Source organism: Leopardus geoffroyi, chromosome E2, assembly GCF_018350155.1.
Source record: "Leopardus geoffroyi isolate Oge1 chromosome E2, O.geoffroyi_Oge1_pat1.0, whole genome shotgun sequence".
Taxonomy (NCBI): domain Eukaryota; kingdom Metazoa; phylum Chordata; class Mammalia; order Carnivora; family Felidae; genus Leopardus; species Leopardus geoffroyi.
Genome location: NC_059335.1, coordinates 672,766 through 700,598, shown reverse-complemented (window position 1 = coordinate 700,598; position 27,833 = coordinate 672,766). Strand labels below are relative to the sequence as shown.

Genomic DNA, 27,833 nt, shown 5'->3' with positions numbered 1-27,833 from the left:
ATGATTCAGGAACTTCAAGAATAAATAAGAATAAAAAAAGGTTAAAAAAACATTAGCTATAAGTTAAGAGAGAATTATGAGACAGAACTACTTAAGTCATAGATACATTTTGGAACCCGATTGCAACCAACCTGCCTTAAAAAGCAAGCACAGGAGTACCTGGGTAGCTCAGTTGGTTAAGCATCTGACTCTTGATTTTGGTTCTGGTCATGATCTCACAGTTCATGAGATTGAGCCCCACATCAGGCTCTGCACAGTCTGCTTGGGATTCTCTCTCCCTCTCTCCACCCCTACCCCACTCATCCTCGCTCACTCTCTCTTTCTCGCTCTCAAAATAAATAAACATTAAAAAAAAGGAGCACATATTTTAGATAATAGAAAAAATTGGGCATTGAAAGCATTTTATTGTCCTTTAAATATTTTTTGAAGAAGTTGTTGAGGCCTTTAAACTTGAAAACGTGTTCTGCAGATTATGCATTAAGAGAGATGTCAGGGTGCCTGGGTGGCTCAGTTGGTTAAGCCTCTGACTCTTGATTTCAGCTCAGGTCATGATCTCTCGATTTGTGAGTTCAAGCCCCACATCAGGCTCTGCACTAAGCCTGCGCAGAGCCTGCTTAGGATTTTCTCACTGCCTCTCTCTCTGTCCATCCCATGTTTGCATGTACTCTGTCTCAAAATAAATAAAAACATTTAAAAAAAATTATAAAGACAGATAAGATGTCAAGATTAGAAGTAAAACAGCATAGCAATGTGCATCATAATAGCAGAAACAAGAATGATGATGCAATGATAAATGATGGAAAACTGGGGAAAAGTTTATGGAACTTCATAACACAGTCCTTTCCTTTATGTATATATTTGAAAATATCCATTATAAAAGGTAAAATGTGTCCTTTATTCAGTAACTTTATAAATTAAGGATGGATTATGAAGGGCAAGAAGGAACTTTTAGTCTCAAAAGTTCAAGAATACCAAAACACAAATCGTATGCTTTAAATATACAACAATTTATGACAAGACAACTATATAGTCAATACTCATTTTTCATGGATTTTGTTATTTATAAATTTGCCTACTTGCTAAAATTTGAAGCTATAAAATCAATACTCACACTTTTATATTTACCCAGACACATGCAGAGCTACAAAAAATTTGAGTCACCTGATGTGCATGAGATCTACAAGGCCACAGGATGCCTTCTCATTCACACTGAAAACAAGTGTTCTTCTCATGATCTCCTTATTGACATAATTGCAGTTTTTATGATTTTGTGGTTCCAAATGGCCTCCAAGCCTAGTACCTAAGTGCTGTCTAATATTCCTAAGCACAAGGAATGTGCCTTAAAGAAAATACATGGTAGGTAAATATTGGGTTAGGCATGAGTTACAGTGCTGTTGGCCATGAATGCAATGTTATTCAGTCAACAATATACAGTAAATGAGTTGCATTTAAACAGAAACACATGTAGGGGGGGCCTGGGTGGCTCAGTCAGTTGAGCGTCTGACTCTTGGTTTTGGCTCAAGTCAAGATCTCACAGTTTTGTGAGTTTGAGCCCTACGCTGGGTTCTGCACTGGCAGTGCAGAGACTGCTTGGGATTCTCTTTCCCTCTCTCTCTGCTCCTCCCCCACTCGCACTCTCTGTCTAAAATAAAATTTTAAAAAATATGTTAAACAGAAACACATGTAAAACAATGTTATATATTGACTGACTGATGGAAATGTGACCAGAGGCCCTTAGGAACCTTATTTCCCCAGGAACAATGGCTCTGTATTCACTAATTCAGTGCTCCCAGTAACTTTCTAGAACATAACTATCATGAATAACAAGAACTGACTGTACTTCAATAAACCTGTTAAAAGAGCAAAGTAATTCTTAAAATTTGTGACTTCCTCATTATTTTACTATGTTTTTATATGTTCTTGGCATTATTCATGGCTGCCTATCAAGTCCAGTGAAAACAGAATATGCTGTGGTACAAAGAAATTTGTATCTTTGTCCCCTCTCAGTCTGCCCTAACAAAATACCAGGCTACTTGGCTTAAACAGCAGAAATTTATTTTCTCACGCTTTAGAGGTTAGAACTCCAAGACCAAGGTGCCATCAGGATTGATTTGTGATGAGGCCACTCTTCCTGACTTACAGACAACCATCTTTATTAGATGGTCTGTCTTTTGTTAATGGAGAGAGAGAAAGACAGAGCACACAAAAGTACACAAGGGCCACACCTTCCGGTATCTCCTCTTCTTCAAAGGACGCCAGTCACATTGGATTAGGACCCCATTTTTATGACCTCATTTATCCTTAATTATCTTAGTAAAAAAGTCACATCTGAAATAGTCACATTAGGGATTAGGACTTGAACATACGAATTTTGAGGGGACAAAATGCAGGCTATAACAGACTTACCTGTATTATGTAAAGGGCTTTATTCCTTGTGGATATTCTGGTGTTTTAGGAGATGGCAGTTGAAGGTAAATGATTTTCCATGTTCACTACATCCATAAGGTCTTTCTCTAGTGTGAACTCTCTGATGATTAGTGAGGTTAGAACTCTGGCTAAAGGATTTCCCACATGTACTGCATTCATAAGGCCTTTCCCCAGTATGAACTCTTTGGTGCTTAATGAGGCTAGAGCTGTTGCTAAAGGATTTCTGACACTCATTACATTCACAAGACCTTTCTCCAGTGTGACTTCTCTGGTGTCTAATGAGGCTAGAGCTGTGGCTAAAGGATTTCCCACATTCACTGCACTCATTAAGGCCTTTCCCTCATGTGAACTCTCCAGTGTAGAAGGAGCATAGAGCCATGGCTAAGTGATTTCCCACATTCCCCAGAAACAAAAGGCCTCACTCCAGTGTGAATTCTCCAGTGTGTAATGAGGTAGGATTTGCAGCTAAAGAATTTCCCACATTCACTACACTCAAATGGCCTGTGTCCAGTGTGAACTCTCTGGTGCTTAATGAAGTTGGACAAGTTGGTAAATAATTTTCCACACTCATCACATTTGTGAGGTCTTAAACAAGTGTGAATTCTCTGATGTTGAAAGAATCGGTAACTAGAGATAAAGAATTTCCCACATTCACTGCACTCATAAGATCTTTCTCCAGCATGAACTCTCTGGTGTTTAATAAGGTGAGAACTCTGGCTAAAGGATTTCCCACATTCCCCACCCTCTTAAGGCCTTTCTCCAGTGTGAATTCTCTGGTATTTAATGAGACTGGAGCTGTGGCTAAAGGCTTTCCCACCTTCACTGCTCTCATAAGGCCTTGTTCCAGTATGAATTCTCTGGTGAGTAATGAGGTCAGATTTGTAGCTAAAGAATTTCCCACCTTCACCACAATCATATGGCTTTTTACCAGTGTGAACTTTCTGATCATAATGAAATTGTACTTCTTACTAAATAATTTTCTGCATTCATCACATTCATGAGGTCTTAGCCTAGTGTGAACTCTCTGGTGTTGAATGAGGCCAGAGCTTTGCCTAAAGGATTTCCCACACTCCCCACACTTATAAGGCTTTTCTCTAGTGTGAACTTTCAAATGGTCATGGAGGCTACAGCTTTTGCTAAAAGATTTCCCACATTCACTGCAGCTATAACATCTTTCCCTCGTGAGGACTTGTTGGTGCTTAATAAACGTGTGTTTGGGGCTAAAAGTTCTCATGCAGTCTCCCTGGTTACAATGACAGTTTACATTGTGGAAGGCCACCACACACTCAGTTACACTGTTTGACTTCTCCCCAGTGTGAGTGACCTGTTGCCAGAGAAAGTTGAGCTGGCCAAGAAGTCCTTCCTAATTTCTTTGCAGGTAAAGGGCTTCACTGACATCGAATTTGCAGTTCTCTAAAAGCAAGGCTCCGCCCATATTGCTTCTGAAGTGTTTCTCTCCGATGTGCTGCTAATGGTGCTGATGAAGGTTTGCAGTGACATGAAATTATTTTCCAAATGCCCCACATACGTACAATTTCTGCTTATGATGAGTGTCCTGGTGCTCGATCAAGTGCAAAATGTCTCTCAAGATGGGTCCACAAATCTTCTGGGGAGACATACCTGCTTTGGAAGTCCCGTCCTGTGACAATACTCTCGCAGAAATGCACTGCTCAAAACATATGGCCTTATCCTCCACTCCACACCGACAACCTGAAGGAAAGAAACATTGATGAACTGCATGTTGACTCTGGAGAGAAGGGGAAACATGTAGAAAAGTTACCTGACCAACCCAGGAATGAATCAGTGGGACTATTCTGAGGACCAGAGATCTGGGTACAGATTGTGGATGGGTAGCTTATCAGAACTGGGCCTCTAAAGATCATGGGATGGGGGAGGCCACACAAGGTCAAAGACACAACCATGGGGTGCAATACAGGAAGGAGCAGCATGGTCTACTACTCGTCCCTCTACAAACAACATTCAGCATGTCTTGTCTTCTGCTGCCGTGGGTGTGTTAGGTAGAAGAATGTGTTCAGGCAGGAAAATGTGACTGCAACAGAGCAGCTGGTATGTGATGACTGTCTATGTGCACACATCATGACCCAACATGTAGATGCAGTGTTAGAGCGCTCCAGGCAGAGCACTAACAGGTGAGATGGAGTCCACCAATGTGGGGGAATAACTCTGCTCTGGAAGTAAGAGTAGAAGCAATAAACAGCAGACATGACAGTTGGCAGTGTCAAGAATGGGAAAGGCACTAATAAGGTTTAGTCACCACTGTCATTACACCACAATATCAAACAAGAAGTTTCTGATATGATTTGAACACAGCCCTGACACTGTGCCTCCCCCAGGGCCAGGTTCCCATTGAGCTCATCTTGCTGGGGCTGGATTCATGCTATGGACTCAATGTTTGTGTGTCTGCAAAATTCTCACGGTGAAATCTTAACCCTCAAGGTGATGGTATTAGGAGGTGTGTGTGGCCTGTGGCAGGTGATTAGATCATGAGAGTGAAGTCCTCACGAACGGGATTAGTGCCTTTGTAGAAGTGACTCTAGAGAGCCCTCTCATGCTCTTTCTGCCATGTGAGGACATGGGTACAAGATGGCCATTTATGAACCAGGAAGAGGCCCTTACCACGGAATCTGCCAGTACCTCCACTGAGGGCTGCCCAGACATCAGACGTGAAATACATATTTCTGTTCTAAACACCCAGCCTATGTTGGTTTGTTATAGCAGCTGAAGTGGGCCAAAACAGAAATTGGTACGAGAAGTGGGGGCCTGCTGCAACAAATACCTAAGAAAGTGGAAGCAGCTTTGACACTGGGAGGTGGTGGGTAGGCTGGAAGAGCTTTGTGGTGTGTACCAGCAAAGGCCAATACTGTCACGAAGGGAGTGCTAACAGCAATTCTCATGAGACTTTAGGAAGAGGAGAGTTGTACAGAAAGTTTCCATCATCTTAGATGATACTTAAGTAATCATGAACAGAATGTTGGTAGAAATATGGATGGACTCCACCAGAATGGTGGAGGAAATAAGGAACATGTTATTGGACAATGGATATAAAAGGATGAATTTTGTTCACGTTCTAGTATTTTGTAGAAGTAAAATGTAAAAGCAATTAAACTGGATATTTAGCTGGGAAAATTTCTAAGCAAAGTATTGAAGGAGTTGCTTGGTTCTTCTTGAATGCTTATAGTAAAATGTAATTAGAACTGATTTGAAGATGGGACGGTTAAGCAAAAAGGAACCAGAACTTGGGGAGCCTGGGTGGCTCAGTTGGTAAAGCGTGTGACTTCGGTTCAGGTCACGTTCTCACGGTTCATGAGTTCCAGCCACACGTTGGGCTCTGTGATGGCAGCTCAGAGCCTGGAGCCTGCTTCCGATTCTGTGTCTCCCTCTCTCTGCCCCTTACCGACTCATACTCTCTCTCTCTCAAAAGTAAATAAACAGGGGCGCCTGGGTGGCGCAGTCGGTTAAGCGTCCGACTTCAGCCAGGTCACGATCTCGCCGTCCGTGAGTTCGAGCCCCGCGTCGGGCTCTGGGCTGATGGCTCAGAGCCTGGAGCCTGTTTCCGATTCTGTGTCTCCCTCTCTCTCTGCCCCTCCCCCGTTCATGCTCTGTCTCTCTCTGTCCCAAAAATAAACGTTGAAAAAAGAAAAAAAAAATTAAAAAAAAAAAAAAAAAAGTAAATAAACATTAAAAAAAATTTTTTTTTAAGGAACCAGAACTTAAAGATGTGGAAAATTCGCAGCCTATCCACGTTGAAAAAAATGAAAAAGCAGTTTTCTTAAGAAAACACTAAGGACGTGGGCAAGTGACTGATAAGGGTATCAGAATGCATATGAACCAGACGTTATCAGCCACCTCCATAGAAGCCAGGTGCTATTCTTGAAGACAAGGGAAGAATGACACCCTCCTGCCCAGCACCTCAGGGTCATCAGACCCTCAGGGCTGCCATTCCCACCAACAGACCAGAGTATGGGCCAGTGGGGTACAGTGATTTCATTGGGGGTGGGGGGGAGAGCGTCCACTTCCCTGGTTCAGGCGGGCCAGATGTGCCTACCGGGGCCTCAGGAAGGGGCTCTGGCAGAGAGCTGCAGTGTGCTCGCCAGAGAGAGGGGGCCAATATTCAGAATAGTAGGGCCAGGACCCAAAGTGATAGAGTCACCAGCTTACAGTTCCAGTTTGAGAAGAGCTACAGTCATGAAATCCCAATCCAGGAGAGCACCAGAGGCAGGACTGCTGCCTGCGAGAGCCTTGGAGGTGGGACTGCTGCTCCGTGGACCCGGATGGCACACCATGGAACCATACAGTATTCTTCAGGCTTAAGGTTTAATGAAATTTGCCTGTGTGTTTTGAACGTATTTGCTATCACTTCTCTTCTTTCTCATTTCTTCCTTTTGGAACAGGAATATCTACTCTACCTCTGTTCCACCACCATAGTTCATAAGCATGTAACTTGTTTGGTTATATAGATTCACAGCTGGAAAGAAATTTGTTGCAGGACAAATCATACCTCAAGTTTCACCCACACCTGATACAGATGGTATTTAGATAAGACTTTACAATTCAAAGGTGATGCTAGAACTAGTTAAGATTTGGGGGCTGTTGGAATGGGATGAATGCATTTTGCATGTGAGAAAGACATGAATTTTAGGAGCGACGGGTGGAATGCTATGGACTGAAAGTCTGTGTCCCCCCAGAATGCATGCTGAAATTCTAACCCTCAATGTGATGCTATTAGGAGGTGGGGACTCCGTGAGGGGATGAAGGTAGAGCCCTCATGAATGAAATTAGTGCCCTTATAAATGAGACCCCAGAGAGCTCCCTAATGCTTTTTACTATGTTAGGACACAAAGAGAAGGCAGCAGCTATTAACCAGGAACAAGGTCCTCAGCAGAACTAGACCATGCTGGTGCCTTGATCTGGACTTCCCAGCCTCCAGAAGTGTGAGGAATAAATGTATGTTTAACGACCCAGCCATGTTGGTTTTTTACAGCAGCATGAAGACAATTCATTTCCATCCTGTGAACCACAGGAGCTCTCCACCTCACCCCCAAAATAAGCAATTACACAGGACCTGGGTGATACAAGGATTCAGGGAAAGACAGAAGGGCACCAAAGTCGGGCCCAGAACAACTCAGCACATGATATACCGCAGGAAAGAAAAGTAACAGAGAGAGCTTCAGAGGAGGCTCTTGAAAGAATAGATTCTGATCCATGAGTAGTGACTGTCAGTAATAACAACACCTGGCACAGACAAGCATGAAGAAATGTCGGCTAGAGGAAGGAAGGACACCTAGGCACACATGTGCCTTGGATCTGCACAAAATCACCTGGCCTGTGAGAAAGTAAGCAACGTAGGATTCATTAGGATGACTGCATCCTGACCCTCCTGACCCTGCATCCTTCCCTGGGAGTCTGCAGGGAAGCAGGTGCTAGGGCTGCTAAAGGACAGAAGAGGGCAGTGCACATAACTTTGCCCCACCAACCACAGCACCTACCCAGGAAACTGAGGAAGGAAGCAATGCCCATGATCCTGGTGTGAGAATACAGCTGTCCCTTGGGAAAGAGGAAGGGCAAAAAGTATCTTAGGGCACAGGGGTAGGTTTAAGAGCCTTACCCAGGGAGGTCATAAGTGCCAAGTTCTCCAGCATCACATTGTGGTACAGGCCCATCTGAGCCTCATCGAGGAGACCCCATTCCTCCCAGGAAAAGTACACAGTCAAGTCCTTGAAGACCACAGTGCCCTGCTGCGATGGTGACAAATGAACCACAGACAGTCGACTTCTAAGGGGACACAATCCCTTCCCCTACACATCTACAGCATGCCGACCCTCCTTCCAAGCTCCCCAACTCAGAGGAGAAACTATGCCCTGGCACCACTGGTACCACGGTGTCTTCATGGGCCCATTAATCATGGAGCCCAGACATTAGCAACAAGAGGCAGGTGGACAAATGTGTATCTAAGTTGTAGGCCTGGCATACAGGGATCCAGCTGCTCATATTATCTTGTTATGGCCAAGGTCTCAACACCAGGTCCCGGGACCATCAGGTATACTCTCTCTCCAAGGACACGTCATTCTTTATAGGGCACATCCCCTACATCTCTGGAACCCACAGCCACATGCCCACGGCCACCAACACCTCACTGGCCCACTCCATGTGGCCAGGCATGTCCCTGAACTCTCCACACATTATTTGTGTTTTATCCAGCATCTCTTCATCCCACTGGTGAGGGTGGATTTCCCACCCTACAGTTATGGAGATGGCCAAACGTGAAATCTGACACTGGCCAGATGAGAGCAACAGCAATTTATTAAGCACACGTACTCACAGCATAGGAGTGAGACAATGCTACACCACACAGGGCCACACGGAGGTGGTACCCAGAAAAGAATGAAGAAGAGAATGAGCGACCAGGGGCTCTGAGATGTAAGCTTTGTAGTATCAAGAAGTGGTGTACCTTACTTCCCATGGGAAGAGGTGACTGGCTTGTCACATAAGTCCACGGATTGGTAGGAAACAGACCTGCTGCAGAGAGATACACTGGAACTGCTCTAGTCTTCTTGATACAAAAGGGGTGTTTGGTTTGGAGAGCTGACCCACAGGAGCAGAGTGGGGATGGGAACCTGCACTCAGGCCATCTTAGCCATCCCATTTTCACCGTATTTTGAGGGTATCCATAATAGGTCTTAATTTTAGGCCTATGCTAAACTTGGCAGATGGCATCCAGACTATGCTTGACCTATCCAAACAGGATCCAGTATCATCTCAGACATCCTATGGCTTCCTTAGTGGTCACAGCACCAAAGTCTACAAAGATCTCCCTTCCTGGTTCCATCCCTTGCCTCAGACTCAACCACACAGAAACACGGATGGCTCTCAGATACCCGTGGCCCTCTTCCACTTCTGGGCTGCCCCTGTTGTCCTCTCAAGAGTCACTGCCTACTCCTCATTCAAAGCTCAGCCCATTGGTGGCCCACTCCAGTTCTAGTGACTCTTACCGATGACCACATGCGCTCCTGACCCTCTTGTTCAAGATGAATGAAATACCATAAGCCCCATAAAAGTTCCTACAAAATCCTGGTGTGTAGAGAGTGGTGAATAGGCACCCGCTCTGACCTGAGACCTTGCCTCATTCTCAGCCTCTCCATCCAGCTCATGTCCACACTTCTCTTGGAAGCCTTGGCCGCCTGCCAGACAACACTGTCGCTGGGGCCAGCCCCTCCCCACTTTCCCATCCCTCTACCCCCACTGATAACCACTTGCCTCCCTCATCTGTGTTTGCAAAGCTTGGTAACACCAGCAAGGTAGGTATCCAGGCCAGAGACACAGGCCTCTGCCCCCACCCATCCCTTCAGCTCCCTTTAGAGCTTTACATCATAGCTTGAAGATCACCCCTCCTAAATGTGACCAACATTCATTCACTGGGTTCCACAGAGCAGCCACCACATTTTGGATGCTTTCATCCTGAATCACTCCCCATATTTCAGACCTACGTATTCAGCTGCCCACTTAAAGGCCTCCCCTTGGGGCGCCTGGGTGGCGCAGTCGGTTAAGCGTCCGACTTCAGCCAGGTCACGATCTCGCGGTCCGTGAGTTCGAGCCCCGCGTCGGGCTCTGGGCTGATGGCTCAGAGCCTGGAGCCTATTTCTGATTCTGTGTCTCCCTCTCTCTCTGCCCCTCCCCCGTTCATGCTCTGTCTCTCTCTGTCCCAAAAATAAATAAACGTTGAAAAAAAAAAAAAAAAAAGGCCTCCCCTTAGTGGTCTCCAAAACATTTCAGACACTTAACAGGGTTAAAACACAGTTCCTGACATCCCCAGTGAATACTGCTCCTGTAACCAAGTTCCTCATGGCAGATGATGGAACTTCCATCCCTACTTTTTTAAGTTTATTTACTTATTTATTGTGAGAAAGAGTGAGAAAGAGAGAGCACATGTGCAGAGGGGAGGGGCAGAGAGAGAGAGAGAGAGAGGGAGAAAGAGAGAGAGAATCCCAAGCAGGCTCCGCACTGTCAGCAAAGAGCCTGACTCCTGGATCAATCTCATGAGCCATGAGATCATGACCTGAGCTGAAATCAAGAGAAGGATGCTTCACCAGCAGAGCCACCCAGGCACCCCCTTCCCTACTTCAAGACCAAAACCCATCTCTGAACTCTGTTTCACACCTTCAGCATTCACATCAGAAAATCTAGTTGCCCCTTTAAAAACACAGATCCAGAATCCAACCATATCTCAGCTATGACTGGGCCACTGACATTCACCTGGACTTCGGCAGTAGCCTCCACCCTGATCGTCCTTCCTCCTTCTCAAGCCCAGCTTTTGCCTCCTAATACTGCATCCAGTTGCAGCCTGTGAAGACCCTGGTTAAGATCGCCTCCCTCTTCGGATGCAAGAGGAGACTACCTCCAGAGGAGACACCCAAGTTTTCAGGCAACCACTGCAGTCCTGACTCCTATCCCCCTGCTCTTTGTTCCCACCCGAAAGAAAGTCTTGTGGTTTCCTGACTATTCTGAGCTCAGTATTACCTCTAAGAATTTGCACATCCTGGTATCAAATCTAGGAATGAACTTCCACACGTGTTTACGCCGACTGCTGGAACAGGCACACCTCCATAGAACCCCTGGCATGGACTTAGGACCCTATTCTGGGGTCCCTAGACCCAAAGACCGAGTGAAGAGCACTGGAGTCCCAAGACACCACAATCCACAGGACATGTGGTTCAGGGTGAGGGACTGAGACACCCTCCAGTCCCTGGAGTTCCAGAGCCGCTTCTGAAGCCATGGGAAATGTGGAAGAAGACTGGCCTTGGATGAATGAGTCCATGGTGGGGTTCGATGCACTCAGGTCTCCCTGTACCCCTGCCCGGTCCTGAAAAGGAGACAGGTGACTTCGTGCTGGCTGCTCAACCTGGGGCACAGATCTCAATATCGCCGCTCACCACGCGTCCCGCACCCGGTCACGTCGGCGCTCAGACACGGGGCCCCCGCCCTCGAGCTCCTCCCCTGCCCTGGCACCGGGACCTGGGCCGCAGGGACGCGAGCAGGTGCCCCGCGCTCGGGCCTCGAGGGTCTGCGTGGGGAGAGGGCGGGGAGGGCCGGGGGCCGCGCGTTCACCCGGGCGAAGGGGATCCTCTGTGGGCGGAGGGGACGCTCGGCCCCGGCGCCGGGCAGCCCGGCGGCGTCGTCGAGCCACAGACCCCTGGCTGCGCGCCGAGGTCGGCTCCTCCCTTCGCGCCTTCTCGGTCAGTTTTCTTGGTCCCAACCCCAACGCTCCTAACCCTCGACCCGGGTGACAACACTCCAGCGTAGCCAAAGTAATTACTAGAGAGACGCCGGAAGTCTCTCCCCGACGTTTTGTGCCTCCTACCGAACGGCAATTCTCTGGGTCTTAATTGGCTGGGCAACGCTATCTCTGCCCCCACCCCCCCCACCCCCGCTTCCGTCGCAGAACTTTCTGGACAATGTAGTTCTCACAGAGCCTCAGACTGCGCGTAAGGGCGCTCGCACCTCACCTCCAATCGAAAAGGCCCAGCCCCGCCGCGAGGGGCGCTGGGAAACGGCGACTCCAGGTCTCGGGGCGGAGGAGGGTCTTAGCTCCTTCTTAAAGAGGCGGTACTCAGATTTCTGGAGAGTCTGGCAGCAACTGATCATTTATTTAGAGACCTGTCATTTTAGAGTCCCTGAAACTCAGCATGCTCTCAGAAGCTAAACATATTCTTCCAGATGTTCCCAAAAGCTACAGATCCAGATGCACATATTCTTTCAGAGTTAGTCACAAAATGTGTCCAATGGTGGAGGAAACGAATAAAAATTACCGTACTGTAATTCAAATGTATGAGCTCTGAAGAATCAGAGCCAGTTTTAGAAACTGAAATATATGTGGGACGCCTGGGTGGCTCAGTTAGTTAAGCACCTGACTTCGGCTCAGGTCATGATCTCACGGTTCGTGGGTTGGAGCTGCACGTCAGGCTCTGTGATGGCAGCTCAGAGCCTGGGGCCTGCTTTGGATTCTGTGTCTCCCTCTGTCTCTGTTCCTCCTCCATTCTCATTCCCATTCTCTCTCTCTCTCTCTCTCTCTCTCTCTCTCTCTCTCTTTCTCAAATAAAGATTTGTTTTTTGAAAGAAAAAAGAAAAGAAAAGAAACTGAACTGTATGTTCAATTAGAGACAAGAGGAATGCTCCAGATAGGGGCATGACAAGAAAGATGGAGGAGGATGTTGTGCCAGCCTGAAGCAGGAGTACAAAAATGGATCTGTAGAATGTATGGTGTCCAGTTTGGTGGGCAACACTTTTATCCATTCACATTTCCTATTCAATGTCCTTATATTCACTTCCTTTAAGATCTGACATTGATCTCAAAAAGAGAACAATGAAAGAAATACTTATTTTGATATAGGACAATGTCTGCAGTGTTCACAGGTGGAGCATGCGTGCAAAGGGTGCTCGGAATCCCGAAATATAAGAGGATCTTAAGTCCATGATCTCATCTCATTTCTGGGAAGTATTATCATTTTCCCTGTGATTATAGTTCTATACTGCATGAGGAATTGATATTATCTCAGAAAAACAGTTGTAAAATGCAAATTATAGAAAGCTATTAATTTTTGTAACTGTGAGATGATGGACATTAATTAACTAGAGTTATTGTAATCATTTCACAATGTATACAAACATGCAATCTTTATGTTGTACACCTGAAACTAATATAATGTTATATGTCATTATACCACAGTTAAAACAGATTTTATTTTTCTAAGTTTATTTACTATTGAGAGAGAGAGAGAGAGCAGGGGAGGGGCAGACAGAGAGGGAGGGAGAGAATTCCAGACTATGTCTGAACCATCAGCACGGAGCCTGATACAGGGCTCCAAAAACCTATGAACTGTGAGATCATGACCTGGGCCAAAACAGAGAGTCAGATACTTAACCAACTGGGCCACCCAGTGCCCCAATTAAAACAAATTTTAAGGAAGGTTATTAATTATGATTATGTAGTGATTCAAAGATGGTGGCAGAAATGTCTCTGGAGAAATACTTTGGATGGTGAAAAGAGTAAAGATCTCTGAGTAGCTTCAGTAGTGATGTCGTTGGTGGTCCATGGATAATTTGGAGATTTTTGAATTGGAATGTTTCTAGAGCTGATCATCTTGTTTTACCATTAAAAGATTGCACATTCCCTAAGGGCGTCAAGGTGGCTCAGTAGGTTAAGCAGCTGACTTCAGCTAAGGTCCGGATCTCACTGCTTGTGTGTGCCTGTGTTCATGGGTTTGAGCCCTGAATCAGGATCTCTGCCCTCAACACAGAACCCGCCTTGGATCCTTTGTCTCCCTGGCTCTCTGCCACTCCCCTGCTAATTTTTAAACATTTTCACATTTTCATTGCCCCAAATGGAAACCCCACAGCCATCAGCAATCATTTCCTTTTCTCCCCTCAGCCAGTTCCTGTACACTTATCCACTTTCTGCCTCTGTAGATCTGCCTCTGTGATTATTCTGGGCATTTTGTATAAACAAAATCATACAATGTGTGACCTTTGTGTCTAATTTATTTCATTTAGCATGTTTTCAAGGTTTTTCTATGTTGCAGATATATCAATATTTCTTTTTCTTATTTAAAAAATTTTTAACATTTATTTGTTTTTGAGAGACAGGAGAGAGACAGAGCATGAGCGGGGGAGGAGCAGAGAGAGAGGGAGAGACAGCATCCGAAGCAGGCTTCAGGCTCTGAGCTTTCAGCACAGAGCCCAACACAGACCTCAGACTCCTGAACTGTGAGATCATGACCTGAGCCAAAGTCAGATGCTCAACTCACTTAGCCACCCAGGTGCCCCTCTTTTTAAATTTTTCTTTATTTAAGAGAGAGAGAGAGAGGGCACACCAGTGGGGTAAGGGAAGAGAAAGAGGGAGAGGAAATCCCAAGGAGGCTCCATACTGTCAGCGCAGAACTCCATGCAGGGCTCGAATCCACAAACCATGAGATTATGACCTGAGCTGAGATCAAGAGTCATATACTTAATCAAGTGAGCCACCCAGACACCCGATGTATCAAAATCTCTATCTTTCTTCTGGCTGAGGAATATTCCATTGTATGGATAGATTCTCATTTTATTTATCTTTGTATCAGTTGATGAGACATTTGGGTTGTTTCCGCATTCTTGCTCTTATGCATACCATTGCTGTGAACATTTGTGTTTAGGTTTTTCTGTGTGTGTTTTCAATTCTCTTGGATATAACCCTAGGAGTGGAGCCGTTGGATCATATAGTGACTCTGTGTATAACTTTTTGAGGAACCATCAGACCATTTTCCAAAGCACTGAGCCATGTGAATTGAGCCCTGACTCTTGTATTTCCGTACCTCTCCACAGCTCCCAGCTTTTGCAGCAGCCAACACATCTGGCCGTGCTTTACAGCAACTTGCCTGCAGACCCTTTTTCCTCGCCAGGGCCCAGCTCCTTAAAAACAGGGATGATTGCACTTTAATCCAGTGTGGTGTCTATTTTGATATTTTCAGTCTCCTTTTGAGTAAAACGGAGACAAGGTGCTGGGACTGATAGATAATATCCCTGGAAAACTTTTGTATCATGAGAGAGATCCCTTAGCATGGCCTGGGAATGTGCCCAAAGAAATGATTTGTGCTTCTGTTCAGGAGCAAGAAAAGAAAATCCTGAAAAACATTTTAAAAAATTGTTTAAGAAAAAAGATAAAGAAAATTCTGAGAATCTCTCTTTTGTACATATGAAATTGGATTTTTCTCTTTTCCAATTAAGTTATAATTATTAATGAACTATGCAAGAATTGTTGTGCGTATGGATTTATTTTCTCTTAAATACTTCCAGTTGGCTTCTCTAGAGTGCTCCGAACAGAACTCTCCAGGAGTAGGTCATACTCAGGTCCCCCATCGTGGGTTGTCCCTGCAGCCGTGGGCTCCACGCTGGCTAGTGCATCCTGCGTCTGTTTCATTTGCTCTCACAGATTCTCCGGGCTCACACTGTGCATAGAATTATCTAGACTTGTTTCCCTTGATAACGACTGTTCTTTATTCAGTCTGTTTTCCATATGTTTTCTTCTTTTGGATCTAATAACTAAAACGTAGACATGATGTTATTGAGATGCTATTAAATGAGGAATAGAGACAAAAGAGGTAAGGGAAAACATGGAAAAATTAAGGTACAAACAATAGAATTTTCAAGATATAATGAAAGCTATCTGTCTGAAAAAGATGGTGAAATTTGAATTTTAAAATTATTCCCCCCCCCCAAAAAAAATAAAATTATTTTCCCACTTCCTATATACAGGCTTTATAAATGCCCAGTTTAAAAAAGAAAAAAAAGAATGTTGGCTGATGAATGAATATGTGGTATATAGACACAAAGAAATATTACTCAGCCATAAAAATTAATGAAATCTTTCCATTTGCAATGACATGGATGGAACTAGACTGTATCCTGCTAAGTGAAATAAGTCAGTCAGACAAAGACAACTACCATATGATTTCACTCATATGTGTAATTTAAGAAAAACAAATGAGCAGGGGCGCCTGGGTGGCTCAGGCGGTTAAGCGTCCGACTTCGGCCCGGGTCATGATCTCACGGTCCGTGGGTTCGAGCCCCGCGTCAGGCTCTGTGCTGACAGCTCAGAGCCTGGAGCCTGCTTCGGATTCGGTGTCTCCCTCTCTCTCTGACCCTCCCCCGTTCATTCTCTGTCTCTCTCTGTCTCAAAAATAAATAAACATTAAAAAAAAATTAAAAAAAAAAAAGAAAAACAAATGAGCAAAGGTGGGGGGAAGGAGGGGGAGGCAATCCAAGAAACAGACTCCTACCTATAGAGAACAAACTGCTGGCGACCAGAGGGGAGGCAGGTGGGGGATGGGTTATGTAGGTGATGGGGATTAAGGAGGGCACTGGTGGTGAGCACTGGGTGATATATAAAAGTGCTGATGTATATTGTGTACCTGAAATTACTATTACACTGTATGTTAACCAACTGGAATTTAAATAAAAACTTTAAAAAAATGTATACTTCAATGTAAGGAAAAGACATTGAAAAACCATTTCCTAAGGGTAAGCATTGGCATCAGTGAGCATCACTGACCACCATACTCCTGGCCTTGCAGCCTGTCTCTGACTGTCGCATCTGGGACCGTTACAGAGGAGATGCATACAAGGGATGACAGACGTGGTTGAATCAGACACTGCACTCTACATATTTTTGCTCTAGAATTTTTTAAAGCAAGTATCCAAGAATCCCTGAACTCCTACAAAAGCAGGTTCATATGAACATATGTGCTGCCCTCTCCTCACAAAGATTTGCAGGCATTGGGGCGCCTGGGTGGCGCAGTCGGTTAAGCGTCCGACTTCAGCCAGGTCACGATCTCGCGGTCCGTGAGTTCGAGCCCCGCGTCGGGCTCTGGGCTGATGGCTCAGAGCCTGGAGCCTGTTTCCGATTCTGTGTCTCCCTCTCTCTCTGCCCCTCCCCCGTTCATGCTCTGTCTCTCTCTGTCCCAAAAATAAATAAACGTTGAAAAAAAAAATTAAAAACAAAAAAAAAGATTTGCAGGCATGGTGAGCATCTCGCACACAAGGGTCTGTTCTGTGCACCTTGATCCTATTCCCACATCAGGTGGAGGCAGACGGTGCAAGAAGGACATCTGTCTGGCTGTGTTCTAGGCTCAGCAATAACACGCACTGATAAGTGTTTGGTCTGGGGCAAGTTTTGTCTCCTGAACTCTGTGTTGGGTCCTGGGAATTGCAGTCCGTGGCTATTTGCCCCTCTGTATAATTTGATGAGAACAGTTCATTTATGTAGGTATGGCTATGAATATTCACCTTTATTACCTCAAACTCCATTAAATCCCACCCAACTTTGCCTTTGAAAACCAAACCATCACTGCCTGCTCAGCTTTCATGTGACTTTGCATCTGGCAAGATAAACTGGTGGGTCGGGTGTTCACCTGAGTGAATGAACTTTTCCAGCTCCTTCTCGTTCTCTGGAAGTAGGTAGGTGGACTCATCCTGGCTCTCATCCTCAGAACCCTCGTCCTTGTCTCCCAGTAATGGTATCCTGACATTGTTATAAAGCCAGGCAAGTTGCTGTCTTTCCTCAGCCTGGACCAGCCGACTAGAGAATAATGTATAGGAATTTTTTTTTTAATGTTTATTTCTTTTTGAGAGAGAGACAGAGTGCAAGCAGGGGAGGGGCAGTGAGAGAGGGAGACACAGAATCCGAAGCAGGCTCCAGGCTCTGAGCTGTCAGCACACAGCCTGATGCGGGGCTCAAACTCACAAGCTACCGTGAGATCAAGACCCCAACCGAAGTCAAATGCTTAACTGACTGAGCCACCCAAGTGCCCCAGTAAATTATCACATCTAATCCTGTGACTTTTGACTGAATAGGAGTCACTGGTACACGATAGTAGGCGGGGGAGGGAGGCAGAAACAGATTGCTCTCCAATGGGCGCTGATAGGCAGAAAAGGAGTAACTGACAATGCCAAATGTGGTTCCCAGCCAGGACTGGGTGAGGTGAGGAAGGAACTCATGTGGGGTACAAAACCCCATAATCAAGATAAATAGTATATTCAAGATAAATCATATCATAATGGAATATTTTACGAAAGAAAAATGAATGCCAAGAAATCCACAATGAACAAAATATCAACATTCTTAAATAAAGTCCATACAGGTATTAGGGATTTTTCCTTTTGTTCACTCTCTAACATGGCTTGGCCTAGCACTGCTACTGAGGCTATATTTAAAATGTTGGTAATTTGGGGGCACCTGGGTGGCTCAGTAGGTTAAGCGTCCAATTCTTGATTTCAGTCCAGGTCATGATCTCACAGTTCGTGCGTTTGAACCCCGTGTCAGGCTCTGCACTAACAGCTAAGATCCTGCTTGGGATTCTCTCTCTCTCTCTCTCTCTCTCTCTCAAAATAAATAAAAAGAGGGGCGCCTGGGTGGCGCAGTCGGTTAAGCGTCCGACTTCAGCCAGGTCACGATCTCGCGGTCCGTGAGTTCGAGCCCCGCGTCGGGCTCTGGGCTGATGGCTCAGAGCCTGGAGCCTGTTTCCGATTCTGTGTCTCCCTCTCTCTCTGCCCCTCCCCCGTTCATGCTCTGTCTCTCTCTGTCCCAAAAATAAATAAACGTCGAAAAAATAAATAAATAAATAAATAAATAAATAAAAATAAACTTCAAAAAATAAAAACAAAACAAAATGTTGACATTTTGTTCATCATGGATATTTTTTGAAATAAATTTAGGTTTTATAAAATATTGAATCAAAATATTATTCATCTTGATGACTGAATTTCTTGGCAACCTCTTAAATTTTGCACCCGAGGTGAGTGCCTTGCTCACTGCGTTCTAGATCCAGCCCTGGAATTGGATTTTCAAGCAGCTACTTCTGTTTGATATGAAAAGGAGTAATAGAGGGATTTCCTTTTTGCTAATATACATATCTTCCTAATTCTGTTTGACATACATAATCAGGAAGAACTGGTCTGATCCTAAACATGATTAACAGTAATCATCCAAATCCTGGTCTCATCCCAATGTCTTGATTCCAGTTATAAAATTTAAGGGGGTGCCAAAAAACTCAGTAGTGCTGATAAATATTTGAGCTCAATCTTTTAACAAGTTGAAATGAATGGGGAAAAAATCCATGATAAACCAAATATCAAAATTTTAAATAAACATAAGATCCAACAGTGCTGTGATGAACCATGTGGGAACCAGAGTCAAAAGAAAGATGTGAGTCCCTATATACATGTCTTTGTGTTTTTAAGTGGATATTCTTTTCCAAAACACTAAAGTTGATAATGTATTACCAATCTGAAAAGTAGTGTATCAAAACTCACCTTATGTTAAGTTTAAATATTTTATCTATGCAAGAAACAGAGTTTATTATAATTTTACCTTCCTAGTTTAAATGAATGAGACTTACCAACAGTATTTTCAAAACCTCTTCTGGAAAAAATTCACCACTAAAAATTACATGAAAACATGTACTTTGCTGGGGCGACTGGGTGGCTCAGTCAGTTAAGCATCTGACTTAGGCTCAGGTCATGATCTCACAGTTTGTGAGTTCGAGCCCTGCATTGGGGCTGGCAGTGTGGAGCCTGCTTGGGATTCTTGCTCTCTTCTTTCTCCTCTCCGCACCTCCCCTGCTCACACTTTCTCTCTCTCTCTCAAAATAAATGTTAAAAAATTAGAAAAAGGGGCACCTGGGTGGCTCAGTCAGTTGAGCGGCCGACTTCGGCTCAGGTCATGATCTCACACTCCATGAGCTCGAGCCCCGCATCAGGCTCTGTGCTGACAGCTCAGAGCCTGGAGCCTGTTTCAGATTCTGTGTCTCCCTCTCTCTCTGACCCTCCCCTGTTCATGCTCTGTCTCTCTCTGTCTCAAAAATAAATAAACGTTAAAAAAAAAAAAAGAAAATATTTTTTTAAAAAAATTAAAAAAAAAACATGTAACTTTGGAACATGTATTTTTCCTTTTGCCTCATGCTCTAAAATAACTTGTTGTGGCCTATGAGTAGCATGAATGTAAAAGCTGTAAGAGTTGACATTAGCTCAGCAACTTAATTGGACACTGCATGTCCTGGAGGATACATTTGAGGGAATTCTCATAGAAAACTCTATGTATGCTAACATCTTTGTGTACACTACTGAAAAGAAGCTGAAATTGCAATGACATAAATTGAGTGAAACATCACCGCACTAGATGTCCCAGAACTAAACATGCTGCTTACACACTCTCATTAGTAAATGTCTTCAACTTTACCTTTAGTCTTATTTGCCTTCACTGGACATACTGTGAAGTGGTCCTAAAGTGGCCACCTTAAAATACCCAACACATGGCAACAGGTTCTTTGTGTTCATACTCAATTCCAATAGAGCAAGTAATTTACTACTTCCTCAAGCTGGTTTTTTTTTTTTTAAGAATCATTATCTTTGCAATCTTTTTTTAGTGTTTATTCATTTTTGAAAGAGAAAGCATGATTCAGGGAGGAGCAGGAGTGTGGGGGGACAGAGGATCCAAAGTGGGCTCTGTGCTGACAGCAGAGAGCCGGATGCAGGGCTTGAACTCATGAGAACTGTGAGATCAAGACCTGAGCTGAATTCGGAGGTTCAACCAACCCAACCATCCAGGCGCCTACACTGTTTCTGATGGGATATAATGGAATCCCAGCACTGAATCCTGGAGAAGGAATCAGTATATATAGTTCTGGTCAGAGTAGCATCATGTCATAGTGCAGATCATTTTTGTCTAATACTAACCTCAAAATGATCACATCACTTAAAAGAGTTTGACCACAAACTTTATTTGTGCAAACAAGATGAAGTATCTTCCCCAAATGCTACTGTTTTCCTAGATAATAAATATCTAACGAAAAAGACAGTGATCACTCTTTTCTGCTTTGCACTAAGGTTCCTTCCAAGGTATCAAGTTCACTTTAGAACACCATGTTTTGGAAGGATGCCATCATCTCAGACAGTGGTTTTCAAACATTTTGACCATGATCCACAGTAAGAAATATGTTTTACCTCATAACTGTGTATCTGTTTGTCTGAAAAGTTAAAAAATGAGCATTTAAGACTTGTAATGCTTTCTAATATTTTCTATCCTACTAAATTGTATTCTGTCCAATTTCACTTTTTTCCATTTATATTATGACCCAGCATGAGTACAGTCCATATTCTGAAAAACCCTGCTGTGGAAATTCAGGATGACCATAATACTTTAATGATTATAAGAATTATCATCATCATTATTATCATTATCATTACTAAATAATAACCTAGTTAATCTATTATGTCTTACTTAAGGATGGTAAATGTTACTTAGTATATACCTACTATATCACATAGGAAATACTGATTCCACATATCAGAGCAATGCTGAAGGCTATACACGCAATCACAATTACTTGAACAAGTGCAGGTCTACGTGGAATCAGTGCTAAAAATGGAAAGAAAAGATTTCATTTTACTTGTGTCTATCGGTTAATATATTTGTTAAGCATATTGTAATTCCAAAGGGGAATGGGAGACAAAATCAGAAGTACCATAACAAACAGCATCCTTAATTTTTAAAAATATGGAGGCTACATTGCACAGGGAACATATATAATTTGAACTGCCACATAAAGTAATCCCTAACTCCTTTTTCTTTCTCTGGCTCTTGTCCTTTGTCCAAACCCTCTTTTACTCTGTAGAGATACAGGACCCCTGACTCAGTACAGCAGCACCTGCTGTCCCTGTAGCTGAAAGGAGAGTGGCTTTAGTGTCACGACTTGGGCGCTGCACTCATGGTCTGGGGTGTGCAGCACTGTGCTGCGATGATACCTTGGAGAGATTCCGAATGCGATTCCAGGGGCACCTGGGTGGCTCAGGCAGTTAAGCAACCAACGTCGGCCCAGGTCATGGTCTCACTGTTCATGAGTTGGAGCTCTGCATCAGGCTCCATGTCATGGAGTCTGCTTCTGGATTCTGTCTCCCTCTCTCTCTGTCTACCCCCCCCCCCGCGCCCCGCCACACACACACACAATAAATAAATAAACGTAAAAAAGTGAATGCAGGGGCGCCTGGGTGGCGCAGTCGGTTAAGCGTCCGACTTCAGCCAGGTCGCGATCTCGCGGTCCGTGAGTTCGAGCCCCGCGTCGGGCTCTGGGCTGATGGCTCAGAGCCTGGAGCCTGTTTCCGATTCTGTGTCTCCCTCTCTCTCTGCCCCTCCCCCATTCATGCTCTGTCTCTCTCTGTCCCAAAAATAAATAAACGTTGAAAAAAAATTAAAAAAAAAAAAAGTGAATGCAATTCCACAAACCTGCATTCCAGGTATCAGCGTTCAGGGGTGCTGCATAGGTTGTTAGACTCCCGTTAGTCTTTATAGGGTTATGTGTATCACCCTTCCCATTACCTGGGATTAAAAAAAATAATAACCAGAGAGTTATTGTTTGTACAAACTGGACAAAAGAGCAATTGGCAAAGTAAGTACATTATTCAGCCACTTGTAAAACCTGATAAATTGAGGTGATGACTCTTCGTCCTGCACTTGGCCTCCCCTCACTGTCTGTCCCTTCCCTAGCACAGAAAGAGTTCAGCAACTGAACTGAAAAACGCCCTGAGTTTCACCCATCCATGAAAGGTCACCTGAGCCTGACAAAAAGAACCTGGACTGTGAAAAGTCTAGCGGTGTAAAATGCTTGATTGCAGACCTCAAACGTGGGAAATATGGGTGTTCATTCTATGGTTTTCTCTACCCTTCTGTATGCTTTCAGGCTTTCACAATGAAATTCTGGGGCAGGAAGAAAAAAAATGGGCTACAGATGGTTTCAGTATAGTGAGTACTAAAAACTGGCCGCTGGGTTTGGCCACAGGAAGGTCAATGGAGACCTAGACCACAGCGGTGCTAGCCATGTGGGGAGGGGGGGGAATGCCAGAGTGACCCAAACAGTTCAAGAGAGAACAGGAGGAAAGGAATTGGAGACTGTGAGTTTTAGGAACTCTTTTGAGGAACTCTGGTGTTGTAGGGGGAGAAATGAGGGCAGCTCCCAGAAGGGCTGAGGGATCCACAGATGGGTTTTGCTTTCTCAGATGGGAGAACCAGCAGCACGTTCACAGGAGAAGGGAAGTGACATGTTAAATTGCAATACCACAGGAAATGGGGAGAGAACTTCCGGTAGTGCGGAGGGTTGGCGGAGCCGGAAGTTGGCACACCCGCAGGGCTAGTCCTTGGGCTGGACCGGAAGGAAGGCAGAGAAAGAGGGTGCAATTGCAGGTAGATGGGGCAGGGATGGGGGTGAGGTGGCGATACTCTGTTTTGACCGCTTGTATTTTGCCAGTGATGGAGGTAACAAGGTCATCCCCTGAGGGTGAGGCTGAGGTAAATATGATGGGGTTTTGCAGAGCAGAAAAAATAGATGAAGAAAGTCACCAAGCAGAAGGAGAGTAAGTGTGCTAGGTAAATGAGAAACACATTTTTATTTTTTTATTTTTTTTATTTTTTTTTTTTCAACGTTTATTTATTTTTGGGACAGAGAGAGACAGAGCATGAACGGGGGAGGGGCAGAGAGAGAGAGAGGGAGACACAGAATCGGAAACAGGCTCCAGGCTCTGAGCCATCATGAGCCATCAGCCCAGAGCCTGACGCGGGGCTCGAACTCACGGACCGCGAGATCGTGACCTGGCTGAAGTCAGACGCTTAACCGACTGCGCCACCCAGGCGCCCCGAGAAACACATTTTTAAATAAAATGTCCAAGAAATGAAACTTCTAGGTATATTGGCTATATATTTTTTTTATTTTTTTTTTTGTCCTTCCAAATTATTTTATTTCTTTTTTTTTTTTTTTTTTTTAATTTACATCCAAGTTAGTTAGCATATACTGCAACAATGATTTCAGGAGTAGATTCCTTAATGCCCCTTACCCATTTAGCCCATCCCCCTCCCACAACCCCTCCAGTAACCCTCTGTGTATTCTCCATATTTTTTTAATTTTCTTTAAAGATATTTTACTTTTAAGTAATTTCTACACCCAGCATGGGGCTTGAACTCACAAGCCCTAGACTAAGAGTCACACACTCCACCAAATGAACCAGACAGATGCCCATATTTTCTGTATATTGATGCTCTGGCATTTACTGGCTTGATCCTGGACAGACCAACCCTCCCAGGGCTATTTGCTACAGATTGCAAACAACTCCCCTGCAAGTGTGCCTTTGATATAAACCAACCAATCCAGAGCCCACACCCTCAGCCACCTTCTTTATCAAACTCTCACACACCAAGCCAATGTTCCCCCTGACCTAAATTATCCCAGGACCAGGTACTGGACAACTAGGAACCACTCCTATAGCCTAGAGCCCACCAAAATCATTCCAACTATCCACTACTCTGTGTACCTACCTCACCCACTCCTTCCCATGAAAACACCAATAAAGACTCTGGGCCAAGCTCTCCCCTCTTGTCTCCCCCACCTCTTGCTTCTAGGAGTGTGTGAGTATAATGTTCTTCCTCCATGACAATCATTTCCATGTCTGTATGTCTTATCATACCTGATTAAAATAAATCCCAGGTATATTTCATCACTCTAGGGCAAAAAGTGAATACATTCTTTTTATATTTATAAGAATTGCCAATTGCCCTCTATAGACGTTGCACTCATTCCTAGCCTACATATGAGATTATATTCACTTGAAACTAGTAGGATATTATGTGTTAATTATACTTCAATTAGAAAAAAAATACGAGATGGGGCGCCTGGGTGGCGCAGTCGGTTAAGCGTCCGACTTCAGCCAGGTCACGATCTCGCGGTCAGTGAGTTCGAGCCCCGCGTCGGGCTCTGGGCTGATGGCTCAGAGCCTGGAGCCTGTTTCCGATTCTGTGTCTCCCTCTCTCTCTGCCCCTCCCCCGTTCATGCTCTGTCTCTCTCTGTCCCAAAAATAAATAAATGTTGAAAAAAAAAATTAAAAAAAAAAGAAAAAAAATACGAGATATTTCCCAAATCCTTTGCCGTTTTTTTTTTTTTTTTAATGAAACATCTTGCTCACTTTCAACATGATAGCTGAAAACTGGAATGAGTATTTCCTTATTATGAGTTAGGCTTCTTTCCATATAACCAAGAGCTCAGGGTTACAGAGAAAATTGGAGTCTTCCAGTGATCTAAAACAATTCTGTCCTCTATCTCCATATCGGAACCTGCACCTGGGACCCGAAGCTCAGGCACAGCAGAGGTCTTAGCTGTGCAAACCTCTAGTGCAAGCTCACAACACAAGTTAGTTTCTTTTTTTTTTTTTTTTTTTAATTTTTTTTTTTTTTCCAACGTTTATTTATTTTTGGGACAGAGAGAGACAGAGCATGAATGGGGGAGGGGCAGAGAGAGAGGGAAACACAGAATCGGAAACAGGCTCCAGGCTCTGAGCCATCAGCCCAGAGCCTGACGCGGGGCTCGAACTCACGGACCGCGAGATCGTGACCTGGCTGAAGTCGGACGCTTAACCGACTGCGCCACCCAGGCGCCCCAACACAAGTTAGTTTCAAAGTAAAGATTAGGATGCAGGCCTCCTGATACCTTGGCCAGAATTCAATCTCTGGGTAGTGGGGTGAACAGGCAAGTGAGATATTCATAGCTGAGTTTTAGAAAAATTAACGATGTGTTTGGGATGGCTGGATATATTAATCACATTTTTAAGATCAACTGTATTTCCTGATGCTTCAACATCTGTGCTATTTTAGAATCTGCTCCTAGTGGCATCATGACTAACCCAACCATCCAGAGGGCGCTCCTTTTTCTAATTTGCACAAAGAGCTGTGCAGATTAGTGCTGACCACCGTGGGGCATCCTCTGGAGCCGTAGACCACAACAGCCTTGGGAATGTCCCTGTATCCCAGCCACCCTCCAAGACCCCTTGACTTACCATTATTGCCTGGTAATTGCGTGGGCATAGGAGGTTTCAGAGCTCAAAGTCGTTCAAAGGGTCAGAGAGAAGAGACAAGTTCAAGATAGATTTAGGAAAATAAAGAAATAACTTGTATTAGACAAGGGGACCTAAAAGCTAAGATGGTAAATGTCGTTAATACATTTATTACAATGCCTTATAGAAATACGTGGCTTAATTTGGAAAAGCATGGTGTTCTGTTTGCATCCACGAATATGGGGTGTTAAGAACATAATGCATTTGGCTTCTGGTCTGTTTTTGCAGTCACGTGAGCTGGTTGAGGACCTGATAGACTTAGCACAGAGTTGAAGGGGTCTGGGCGGTCATCAGAAAGTCAGAGAGCCAGTGCCAGAGAGCCACGGCAATACCCTTTCCTCCTACAGAAATTAGATGCTTTTATACTGTACAGATGGCATTTCCCTTGTACAGAATAGAGATTGTTTATAAGTACCACATATCTTCACAAAGAGTTGCTGCCTGATTTCACAGATTGGCAGGGTCAGTTTCTCTGTTTTGAGATAAACAAAGTTCCCTTGAGGACTCAAAATGCAAAGCATAGAAGACAGATGATTATAAAGAATATTTTACACTCACAAAACATCTGTATCTGGACTCGTATGGTCTACCGACAAACGTGTACCCAATTACAATTAAAGTCATACAGACACATTCAAACCACTCTGATTTGGTCAAGGTTTCTGTGTGTGCCAAGTGAAATAAAAGAGAAGCAAAGCAGTCCCTAAAGAGAAATCACAGCTTCCAGAGACAGAATAATATCGGATTAATTTCCAAGTTTCCAGAGACAGAATAATATTGGATTAATTTCCAAGCAATGCTTATCTAATTATATTCTTGTATGGACCATGCTCCTAACAAATACACAAGAAAAGACACATTCATACAGCAGATGAGAGGACCCCAGTCTATGGTTCTCATTTCACCAAATGAGTAATACAATTACTTACCTCTGAGTCTTGAGGAAACACTTTCCTGCTTAGTGATATTTGTGGATGTTTGTGACTGATTGTAGCCTTGAAAAGAAAACTCGTAGCAGTGAAATATGATTAACCCTTTTTACTTCCCCTGAAACAAGTAAAAACAATGGTTGAAGCTACCCATTAAGCCTGTTGCTAGTTCAACTGGTTTGAACTCACCTTCATAAGGCAAGCATAAAGGTGGGCATTCCATTAAAAACAAAACTAGAAAGGCGAAAGAACTCTGAACCTTGTCCATCACTCCAAAACTGTTAGTCTTTTATCACATGGAGAAAAGGAAATATTTAGCCATAGTGCAGTTTCTGCCCTATATTTCTCTGAGAAACTAAGAAACTCTGCTCTCTACAGAATGTTTGGGTTCTGACTTGGAGCCACCAGTGTGAGGTCAGCTGACGTTGCCAACACAGCCTTCCTTCACGGAACCAAGTCAGCCAATGGGGAGAATAACAGGATGGGGTGTGAGAGAAGGAGGCACATCTGTGGGTATAGATATGGATAATACCAGGGCCCTCCCCTCAGGGAGTATACAGACCAGTGAGGAGGCAGAAAAGATCAGTTACAATTCAATGGGACATACATAAGAAGCAAACAGAATGCAGTAGGGCTCTGTAGTCAGATGCCTGACTTCTAATCCTAATCTCTGCCTTCCTACACATTTTTGCTTGATCAGGTTACTTAACCCCTTTGGACTTCAGCTTCCTCATCTGTAAAACAGAAGGAAGAAATAGCACCTACCTCACAGCGTTATAGCAATATTCAAATAACGAAATCCATGCAAAGCTCAAAAATAGCGTTAGTACTGAGCGTTAGTTCTGGAGAGCATTTGCAAAAAAGCAATTCAGTACACCTCCACCTGATGGGTACCGTTCAGAAAACTAGACTCCAGGGGCTGCCTCCAAAAGTTTTTTTTAGAGGAAATTAATTGAGGGGCACCTGGGTGGCTCAGTTAAGTGTCCGACTTCAGCTCAGGTCATG

General features: G+C 44.2%; 2 protein-coding genes across 9 annotated transcripts; both read right to left on the bottom strand.

Moving 5' to 3' along the window:
• Window positions 1–614: 614 nt before the first annotated feature.
• On the bottom strand, window positions 615–27,833 carry CE2H19orf18 (chromosome E2 C19orf18 homolog). 8 transcript variants are annotated; one of them, XM_045440391.1, is made up of 7 exons: window positions 27,018–27,833; window positions 26,829–26,894; window positions 25,843–25,884; window positions 22,253–22,345; window positions 21,286–21,388; window positions 17,385–17,551; window positions 15,230–15,516 (listed from the first exon to the last, which is right to left on the bottom strand). In XM_045440391.1, exons 1-7 carry the CDS (start codon window positions 27,094–27,096, stop codon window positions 15,401–15,403), a joined length of 666 nt encoding a protein of 221 aa, XP_045296347.1. In that variant the 5' UTR covers window positions 27,097–27,833; the 3' UTR covers window positions 15,230–15,400. The 8 variants fall into 8 exon arrangements, 1 of the variants encoding a protein (XP_045296347.1); XR_006702127.1 differs by lacking the exons at window positions 15,230–15,516; window positions 17,385–17,551; window positions 21,286–21,388 and adding exons at window positions 615–666; window positions 4,048–4,137; window positions 24,332–24,480 and having other exon boundaries at window positions 25,843–26,894; window positions 27,018–27,056; XR_006702123.1 differs by lacking the exons at window positions 15,230–15,516; window positions 17,385–17,551; window positions 21,286–21,388 and adding exons at window positions 615–666; window positions 4,048–4,137; window positions 24,332–24,480 and having other exon boundaries at window positions 25,843–27,833.
• ZNF256 (zinc finger protein 256) lies at window positions 2,039–4,041 on the bottom strand. The gene is given in 5 exon segments (XM_045440330.1): window positions 2,039–2,755; window positions 2,757–3,373; window positions 3,376–3,768; window positions 3,771–3,817; window positions 3,819–4,041. Coding segments are annotated over 5 exon segments (1,431 nt in total). The 5' UTR covers window positions 3,863–4,041; the 3' UTR covers window positions 2,039–2,425.

What these genes read in the sequence shown, in the direction of transcription:
- CE2H19orf18 (XM_045440391.1), bottom strand. Translation starts at nt 27,096, where the DNA reads ATGGACAAGGTTCAGAGTTCTTTCGCCTTTCTAGTTTTGTTTTTAATG. An exon ending in TGTTTCCTCAAGACTCAGAG is followed by an intron (nt 25,885 to 26,828) that starts GTAAGTAATTGT and finishes AACGACTTTGAG; the next exon opens with CTCTGAAACCTCCTATGCCC. An exon ending in GCAATTACCAGGCAATAATG is followed by an intron (nt 22,346 to 25,842) that starts GTAAGTCAAGGG and finishes TTTTAATCCCAG; the next exon opens with GTAATGGGAAGGGTGATACA.